General features: G+C 50.6%; 1 protein-coding gene across 1 annotated transcript in view; it reads right to left on the bottom strand.

The window, feature by feature from the left end:
• Nucleotides 1-9,925, bottom strand: part of JADE2 (jade family PHD finger 2) — a gene marked incomplete at both ends in the record, with an annotated part of 33,373 nt that overhangs the window by 15,737 nt on the left and 7,711 nt on the right. Inside the window, 3 exon segments of the mRNA XM_010014797.1 lie at nucleotides 1,783-1,899; nucleotides 2,395-2,562; nucleotides 6,987-7,198. Coding sequence (XP_010013099.1) covers nucleotides 1,783-1,899; nucleotides 2,395-2,562; nucleotides 6,987-7,198 — 497 coding nt within the window.

The raw sequence follows: 9,925 nt of genomic DNA, 5'->3' as shown, positions 1-9,925 counted from the left end.
CAGCACCTGATGCCTGCTGCCAAGAAGAAAAGCTCAGTACTTGAACAGAGAACAACCTCCTCCTTTCAGAGCTGGGTCATAAACCCAAAACGCTGACAAAGGTAGTTAGATTACACCTGTATAAACAGGCACTGATCAAAAATATGCTCCATAAACAGAAGCTTTCAAACCAGAGCTCTGTACCGCTGGTGAGTACAGAGCGTGTTTGTTTATCTATGGGTGAACTTGTTGATTTACCCCCTAAATCCTTAAATAAAGGCACTGCTGCCTTTTTTCCCCCTTCTCCCCCTTTCCCTTGAAGCAAAACCACTCCGAGCATGCAAGGGTGGCCTTGGCAAACGCGCTGGTGACAATCTCATCAAGACTTATAAACCGTGAGCTGCCGGCTCATGAGACAATAAAGCTCCTGTTCCATCTCAGGTGACCTTTAATGCAAATCCATTCAGTCCCCGGGATCTCACAGCTCCCATGCCATGCCGGCACTAAGAGGATGAAGCCTCAGAGAAGCTGAATTCTTTTTGATGCTGCCAAGCCTGTTTGCCTCCTTCCCTGCCCTTCCGTTCTTTGAAAGCAGTTGCCGTTATGACACAGTATCTCCATCTGGCAGGGTGAATAAGCAGATCCACCCAGAGCCATCAAAAAAGATGTGAGTCAACGCTGGAGATTTAAAGAAGTATTGTGAGATTTCATTTCAAGCTAAGGGGATTGCTTTTAAATAGCTCCCTTTAAAGTATTAAACCCAAAGCAGTGACATGAACGCAGCAGAGCCTGCAGACCTCCTATTCCTATCACCCTTTTGCAACCAGCCAACTACTCCTGGTCCCCCATAGTCACTGCTGTGCACACCAACCTCCGAGGTGCAGCTCCTGTTGCTGTACTGGAGCTGATCAGTTGGGACTGGTACACATTCCAAACCTTCTCCCAGTTTTTCAGAGCTTAATGGCTATTCCATCCTGCCCTGCACATCAAGACTGGTTTACCTGGTTTACCAATGAAAGCAACAGGCACAGGCACTGCAAAGCAGCAGATCCCCCAGCCCATCCCCAGGGACCACTGGAACATTGCACCAGCCAAGCAGTAGGAAGCAGGGGGAATCGCTGGATGCAGCAAGGCTCCCCAGATGCTCTCACACCAAGTGTGCTGCATTTTGGATGGGAGCTTCTCCTCTTTGCTCCCCAAGAAGAGAGATCGTGGCGCAGGAAGCTCTGTCCCATTTCTGTGTAGGAAAGCCCAGAACATCCTGCTTTCTGTCTGGAAAGAGAACTTGTCCTCCTGCTGCAGGAAGACCGGGCAATCAGATGTCTGCTTACATGTGGCAAAACAGGAGGAAATGTGGGAACGTAATACATGGTAAATACCCTATTTTCCAAGCCAGCAGGCTAGTGGGGACTACCTGATATTCCCCCCAACAGAAAGGCTTCCCACTGGTTTGTGAAGTACTTGGGCTGTGGATCTCACGAGCATCTCACTTTTCTGGCAGCTCTGCCAAGCTTTTCTGCTGGAGGTTCCTGACTTCAAACCAAGGTCATTTGCAGCCCTGGTAATTAGTGTCACTACAGCAACATCACTGTGTTATGCAAAGAAAGTTAATCTAGATTCCTAGCACTCAATACGTTAAATGATTGCAAACAACATCTGATGATATCTGATGGGCGCTCGCGCTCCCTGTCATTAGGTTTACTCAGAGCAGGAACAAGCCTCCTCCAACATCTTGAGAATCTCCAGTGGCAATTACAGGCACAACCCCAGAGGTCTGAGTTCCTTTGGTGCCATGTTACATACCTGAATACAAGTCCCAGTGCACTCCTTGCAAAGGCTGCAGGACAAAGCCCATCTGCTTGCTGGGATATGGGAGATCTTCGTAATGGGTTCCATTTTTTCAGGACATCCAATGCTAACCTGGCCATGAAACAGAAGACAAGCTGTAAATCCTGGCTACCACCCCAAACCTCCTGCAAGAGGATACCTGTGGTAGTCTGAATGAGGGATCAATTTCCTATTTGCTATTTTTCAGGGTCACTTATAAGCTGGAAAAAAAACCCAAACCCCAAAACCCAGAAAACAATTTGGGTGAAATGGAAGGAAAAGTTTATGTCGGTGATTCCTCTGAACTAACTCCTCACCTGGCTCTTGCTGTGTATCTCAGATGGGCACACGAAATGAGCTTTACCCTGCCCAGACCTCTTAAGACTGCGCCCCACCTCTCTGCCCTTGCACCCCACCTCTGTGTCCTCCGTAACAGAGTGCCCCATGGCTGCTAATTAAACACACAGCCTGATGACCAACCAGTGTCATAGCTCCAACCTCGGCATAGCTTTGTGACCCAAACTTGACTTGCTATTTACACCATTAATGAACACCCGCGTGTCAAGAGGAGGTTGGAAAACATCTTACTTCAGGTATCCATAAGGCACAGCTAACGTGGACCCATTTCGTCCCGCTCCGGGTGGGCTTCAGCGCTCCCCCCCTCTTCGGGCACAGTAGACACTTTGGCTGAACCCCGAGGGCGCAGGTCCGGCACAGCCAGCTCCCGATGGGCACCTTCAGGATGCCATAGCATGCCTGTGCAGACATGAGGCAGGAGGGTTAGTCCCTGCAACCCAGGAAGAGCATCTTCCCACATCTCCTCCTTTGCTCCCACCTTTCTCACTACCGCTGGCTTATCGCCACCACATCTGAGCATCCCAATACACAGCAGATGTAAAGCAGCCCCGCAGTTACTGAACAGGGAGGTTAAGTTCTTCCTTCCTTGCTACCTTCCCTATTTTCACATGGATACTCATGTTGGATCAGTATGTCCCGGGTTTTAACTAAAAGCTAAGTGTAAAAACGTGCTGTGCATCATGCCAAACATCCTCCTGGCTCTAGGTGTGGGGTGGGCAACCAGGATGCTCCATTACAGCCACCACCACCAGCAGCTCTGCACTGTGGACAGAGCCCGTTTCTTAACAGCCACCGGACCCACAACAACTCAGAGGAGTAAGAAATGCCATGTGGAGAAACCTCTGAGGTAGGTGAGGGTTGAAAAGCCACAACCCCATGATTGAGAACGATGGCCACGCTGGTTACACCCCCAACACAGCCTAGAGGGGAAGAGAAAATAACTACAGAAAGGTAAAAAGGGGAAAGCGATAGTCACAAATATAAATCAGAAGGGAGAAACCATAAAGGATAATAAATCTCAAGGACAATAAATCTAAATGACACAAGAACAAGTCTACAGCCAAGAGAGTGAGAACTAAAGGACTCGGGTCACCCATGGAGCTACCCAACTTGCTGAGATAGTGCAGGACACAGAGAAGCCAAAATGTTCATAAATATTTCTCTTCCGTTCTTGGGGAAGAGCCAAATGATAAGTCCTATCACACAGTGATGATGATAAAATACTTTCCACTTCGGCTGTAACTCATTACAGTATTAATCAGCTGCTACTAAAACTAGACAGTTTTTAACCAGCAGGTCCTGATAAGCTGCACTTAAAGGGCTTTCAGCGAGTGGCACACAACTGCCTTGGGTACAACGCGGGGCTGTGGCACTAGTTTAAGCGAGGAGATCTAATTAATTCTAGATCTGGCTACTCTGAATCCCTGCAGGAGGCAAGCGGGCAGCACTGGTAAGGACCCAGTGCTGCTGATCGGGAGTGAGCCCAGGCATTTGTCACCTCTGCGCCTATTGTTTCCCCTTGTCCCCCCCAAAAAAAACCCCAGCTTTTCATCCTGCTGCTGCAGGTCACTGTTACTGCAAGTGACAGGGGCAGAGGGGGCATGTGGAGATGCGTGAGCGTGGGAAAAGCACATCCTCAGGCTTTACTGGCCAAGAACAGACTTTATAATGTGACAGGAAATCTGAAGAGGGACTTTTTACAAGGAGAAGTAGGGACAGGACAAGGGGAATGGTTTTAACCTGCCAGAGGGGAGATTGAGATGAGCTCTGAGGCAGAAGCTCTTCCCTGTGAGGGTGCTGAGGCGCTGGCACAGGGTGCCCAGAGAAGCTGTGGCTGCCCCATCCCTGGCAGTGTTCAAGGCCAGGTTGGACACAGGGGCTTGGAGCAACCTGCTCTAGTGGAAGGTGTCCCTGCCCGGGGCAGGGGGCTGAAGCTGGATGAGCTTTAAGCTCCTTTCCAACCCAAACCAGTCGGTAATTTTATGATTCGATGACTTTTGGCTGCCCCAAAGCACAAATTCACTCTGATAGTGATTTCCAAGGAGAAGAAGCCACTTCAGGAAAAGATTATTGGGATAGCAAAGAATTAAGGCAGGTAATATTCCTGTTGCAAACCTACGTGGTTCATAGAGACTTAACTGTGCACTTCACAGTGCCTCCAAATCTGAGAGATAAACCATTTCTGTAACAGAGCTCTATAAAACATGTGACAAGTACCAAGCAAAAAGCAGCCTGGTATGTACTGTCAGGAGAATCAAGTGGCAGATTGATCTCAAAATGCAGGGGAAAACAGGAATTATGACCAGTTGTGCATCTCTAGCAGTCTTGGCTCTCGGTGATTTATTCCTGAAGGTTTTAGAGCAGCTGAAGGTGCAGTTCTGCTCCTAGGAGCAAATACTACAGGGTCTCTGTCCTGGACAAGGTGTGCTTCTAGAAATGAGGTGGGTTATCAGCTCAACATGCTCTCCCAGTCCAGCATCAGCCAGAAGGTGCTCTGGGAATACGGAACCAGAGCAATGCTGAGTAGGAGCAGAGCAGCTATTTTTATTGCTGTGCCTGTCACGGGTGCAACATCACTGAGAAAGGGGATGCTAAAAACTGGGGAGGATGCTGAGCCACGGGAGAGCTTAGTGTGGTGCATGTAACAGAGAGAGGGGGCTTGGCCGTGTCCTCACACCAGGGAATGGGGATTCAGTAATGACAGGACCATGCACAGTGGCTGGAAGCTGGAGATGGCTCATTCCCGTGCTAAAGAGAAGTGTGACGTTGCCACTGTGAGAGCGATGAACCACAACGATTTAGCAGCAGGGGGGAAGATTCCTCCTCACTGAAGATTTGGAAATGAAGACTGCCTGTGCTTACTAGAAGCTATGCTTCATAGCAATTAATTAATAGCAAGCCTCGTGGCTTGTGTTATGTAGATGAGATGTTTACAACCATACCTTCCGGCACCATCACCCACCAGCGTGTGTCTGAGCACAACCCTGCCTCTACCCCTTGCCAACGGGATGCAGGAGGACGAAGTATAGTTCTGGCTGTGTCCTATAGGATCCCAGCTCCCCTCCCCGGCTGGAAAAGCATCCCTCTCCAGCAGGTTTTAGATGTGGGGCTGACAAAGGCATGGGGCAGGTTAGATAAGAAACGTGATGCCACATTAACATCCTGTGCTGTGGCTCTGGACTTTGTGGCTTAGGGTGTAAATTGGGGCAGAGATTAAATCACAGGCAGCTTATGGGCTAGCACTGGGCTTAGGGCTGGACTCTGCTCCCTGAAAACAATGGAAAATCCCCCTTTTCTTTCAACAGCCTTGAAATCCAACCTGCTACCTCCCCTTCTGACAGCCAGGGTCTGTATATCCCCACTACTGCATGCTGACTACCTCCCCCCGAGCCCCTGCCCACCAGCATGTTGTCAGCTCACGGCCTGACATTGCAACCTGGGCTTGTTAAAAACCCAACACCAATAAAACATCACCCAACCCCAAGCCTGAATCATGCTGGTATTTTGTGGAATCTGATTCACTGATGGAAACCATTCAAAACACCCACCTCCCGCAACTATAGATATCTCCAGTGCTCTCCCACCTCCAGGAAGCACTGATGGAAACGCTGCCCAAAAGATGAGCAAATGGCTCTCTTTAGAGGAACAAAAAACCCCCAAAACCCTTCATACAGAGGGTGCAGCCCAGGAGCTGTCGCTGCTGTTGCAGCACCACACAGTGCTTCCCCTCAAAGCACAACCAGCAAAACCTCCCTGGACCCACGTGGGACCCAGGAGACCCTCACATGGCTGCTTTCTCCTTGTCGAGGTTTCCCCCAGCGCAGGCTCCCCCCCGGAAGGGCACGAAGCATTTGCATTCAGTTCTAAAAATAAAGTTATTTCCCTGCAGGCAGCAAAAGAGAATGAAATCCTACACTCATATTGCAGGGAGGCTGGGTCAGAAACCCTGCCATGGAGACAGTGCTCCTGGAGCTGGAAGGTGCTGATACCCCCCGTGTAATGCTGTGGAAGAGGAGGAGGTTGGAAGTCTGTGCAAGCCCATCCCTCCTGAGAGCAGGGTGAACGTGGGGCTTGCAGACCCACATCCCTCCCAGCCCACCAACCAGTCCTCTACATGGTGCTGGGTACCCCTGGGTGCTGAAGATCTCACTGCAGTTTAATAAAGAAGGACGGGGTAAAGAAGAGGAGAAGGCATAAAGTAAAATATCACACAGACCAGAGAATAAGGAAGAGGGGCAAAGGAGGAGGCTGTTTTCAACCTCTGGTTATGTATTTCTATGGGCATTTACAAAGGGTTGGGGCTAAGAAACTCAGAAAAGCAAGTTTGCTGCCTGCCAGCAATCCAAGACCTCATTTGCTACCCTCACTCCATCAGAGACATGCTGGGAACCCATCAGAAAAGCCTACCAGGGATCTACAACTCAGGGCAATGGGAACGGTGGGGATGGGAGGAAGCCAGAGGAAGGTATAGAATCACAGAATCCCAGACTGGTTTGGGTTGGAAGGGCCCTTAAAGCTCCTCCAGCCCCAACCCCTGCCCCAGGCAGGGACACGTTCAACTAGAGCAGGTTGCTCCAAGCCCCTGTGTCCAACCTGGCCTTGAACACTGCCAGGGATGGGGCAGCCACAGCTTCTCTGGGCACCCTGTGCCAGCGCCTCAGCACCCTCACAGGGAAGAGCTTCTGCCCAAGAGCTCATCTCAATCTCCCCTCTGGCAGGTTAAAGCCATTGCCCTTGTCCTGCCCCTGCAGGCCCCTGTGAAAGGCTCCTCTCCATAGAGCAGCATGCCATGCAGACAGCCCAAACGGCTGCTCTCGGCTCACCTGGTGCACGCAGACGTTGCACTTGTCGCAGAACACCATCTCGTTGCCGTCCTCCCCCTCCGGCGAGCGGCACACGTCACACACCACGTCCTCGTCGTACTCGATGCCCAAGCCCTCCTCCGTTTCGATGGCGATGTTCATGTTCTCATAGCACATGGTCTCCAGCTCCTCCAGCACTCGCTCCAGGGTGATCTCATCCAGCTCGGGCTTTTCTGCAAGGCAGAAGGCAGAGGAAGTCACTGATGCAGCCCCGGTGCCTTCGGGGAGCGCTTTGCAAAGGGCTGAGCATTTCGTATTGCAACTCAAGAGGCAAATCCACAGCGATGGTAAGAGCAGTGATTCAGAAAACGGCTGCTTCAAACTCAGGATGCAGTTTATATTTCATAGACAGTAACAAAATATTGCTGCTGGCTGAGAGGAAAGAAACCCATTCAGCTGAAGCAATGCGGATAATTGGGGCTGACAGTTTAAATGTTCAAGGAGACAAGTTTTGCAAAGATGCTTTCTGCAGCGAGGGCTCGGACAAGCTTTGGCAACACAAAGTCAATGCTTTAATTGTTAAGACTGAAAATTGACCCTTTTGAGGCAGATTAAATGGAACTGGAAAAGTGAAGCCAAAAGCTGAAATTAAGAACAAAGGGGGTTTCTCCTGGTTGGGTTTAGCAGAACCAGAAGGACGAACCCAGGAAGGGGTGGGCTCAGATCTGCTACGGTGTCTTCTATTCCCCCCATTCCTGGATCTTTACTGGAAAGAAGTGGCAGAGGTGCTTTACCAGAGGTTTCTCCACAGTGATAACCAGGAATATGAGGCAAATAACCAGGAGAGGCTTTCTCAGAGCAGCAACCTCCAGCAGTGGGATACCTGGATACCATTACAGGGGGGATGCTGTTGCCTGAAGCTCGGGAGCACTAAAATGGTGCCATGCTGAACACTGCTCCCAATATGCTGCCTCTCACCCATATACAAAGATCCTGGTGCCACAAACACAACATGAGGTCACTCCAGGTAAGGAAAAATAGAAAGAAATAAATCTGTCAGCAGCAGGAGTGAGGTTCTGTGCGAGGGATAAGAGGCAGAGTTAAGCCCTCACCGCACCCCGTCTCCCCATGAGCAGTATTTCATCACTGAAGATGATTACATAGAGATGGGAATGGAGATATAGCAGGATGCAATACAAAACACTTAAGCTTTGTACTTCATTTGTGTGTATTATCCATGATGATGGCCAGGATGCTCCAGCAAGCATCAGGCAGTGGAGAGGCCTGACCCGTGCTGCTGTTCATCTTTCTGGTTGCAAGGCAACGGGAGAAAATATCTCATTTATGAGCAGAGAAGGGGAAAAAAAGGCTTAAGGAAATAGCAACATAAAGCAGTTATTTCAGTGAGAAATTTGCCATGTTGGGCATCTCTCGAGCCACAGTGTGACATCCCCATCCTGGGCTGAGTTCTGGGGCTATGGGAGGTCCATGGGGCTGGGGAAGGAGGGTGTCCCGGGCAGCAGTCCCAGCACCTCTGGTTGGATGGGGCTGGCAGGGGCTGTGCCCTTCCCTGATGGCCATGGACTGGCTGAAAAATCTCTGTCAAGGGGGAAAGCAACCCGCGGGCGAGCTCAGCAAGCAGGCACACCACTGTCTGCTTCAGCTCTTCCCCAGTGTATGTTTCGCATTGGCACGGGTTCCCTTGGCTTGACAAGTCTCTGCAAACATCTAGCCTGGCATTTTACATGTCTCTGTCGAGTCTGAGATACCATCTAAGACAGACAACACTGTTCCCTATCACAGCCCTTTCAAGCGCTGGGGCTGCTGTGCCGCAACACGCCGGGGAACCTGCCGATACCTGTTTGATTCCCAAGCGGCCCCAGCGATGGGCGCGGGATCTCTGCAGGGCTCCGGGCTGGCACAGCCTGCCTGGGAGCCCAGTGATGAAGCATCGTGTGCTGGCATGGTGGCACAGCGAGAGCCATGCGCTGGAGCTGGGACAGAGCCACCAGCTCGCTCTTGGCATCGTGCCGGCTGGATGCAACAGGGCAGAGAGAGGGTTAGAGGGTTACAGGTAAAGCCAGGGCGTTATTTTTGCTTTAAGAGTGTCCCTCCATAAACACACCACCTAAGTTGAAGTTGTTCCATGGAGAGCCACAAGCTATGACTCTAAGACCAGCAAGAATATACTCCTCTCGGTCAGTCTTTCAAGCTCACATCTGTGACTACGGTCCCAGGCACCAAGAGCGTCAGCCTGGAGTTATTCCCTTTCTCCCAACATTCCAGCCTCTGCTCTCTCCACTATTCTGGAAAGCACAATGACCATGAAAGTGTTCCCGGTGCTTTTCCCCACGCACTTTCCAGAGCCACCCTGTGTTGAGGGTAAAGAGCAGGCAGAGACCAGGCAGCTGCAGGCAGCACAAGGAAGGAAAGGGAGGGAGGTTTCCACAGGAATCATGACCCTGACCTGTCCGCAGGGCCGGGATCGTGCTGGCATCACCACTGTTCCTGTTTCACTTCGAGTGGAAAGAACCGGCTCCCATCCCACCTCCGGCACTTTCCATCCACAGGGATGTGCTGCATCTCCTGGTGAGAACCCGACCCCTAAACTCACACTGGAGCATGAGCAGCACCCCAGAGAGGTTTCCTTGTCAGCCCACATGCAATGTAGTTGCTCTACCACTACATAGAGACATATAGATCTCTGCCTCCCGCACACACACTCACGCTCTCACACTCCATTTAGATGTAATTACATCAGGAATCCGTTTGCCAAGCGCCATTCAGAATACCTCGGAGCTTATTGAACTGACAATTGCACTTGATGGGGATGAAGCGATTAATCGTTTATGAAACACTAAACAATGGGGCCTGGGGGTGAAGTGCTTTTTCCATTTGTGCTCCATTTATCTCCTTCTGCATCATATAAAGTTTGTGCGATTAAACTCCATTCATAAAAC

Source organism: Nestor notabilis, unplaced genomic scaffold (assembly GCF_000696875.1).
Source record: "Nestor notabilis isolate BGI_N333 unplaced genomic scaffold, ASM69687v1 scaffold15785, whole genome shotgun sequence".
Classification (NCBI taxonomy): Eukaryota; Metazoa; Chordata; class Aves; order Psittaciformes; family Psittacidae; genus Nestor; species Nestor notabilis.
This window is presented reverse-complemented; position numbering and strand designations above follow the sequence as displayed.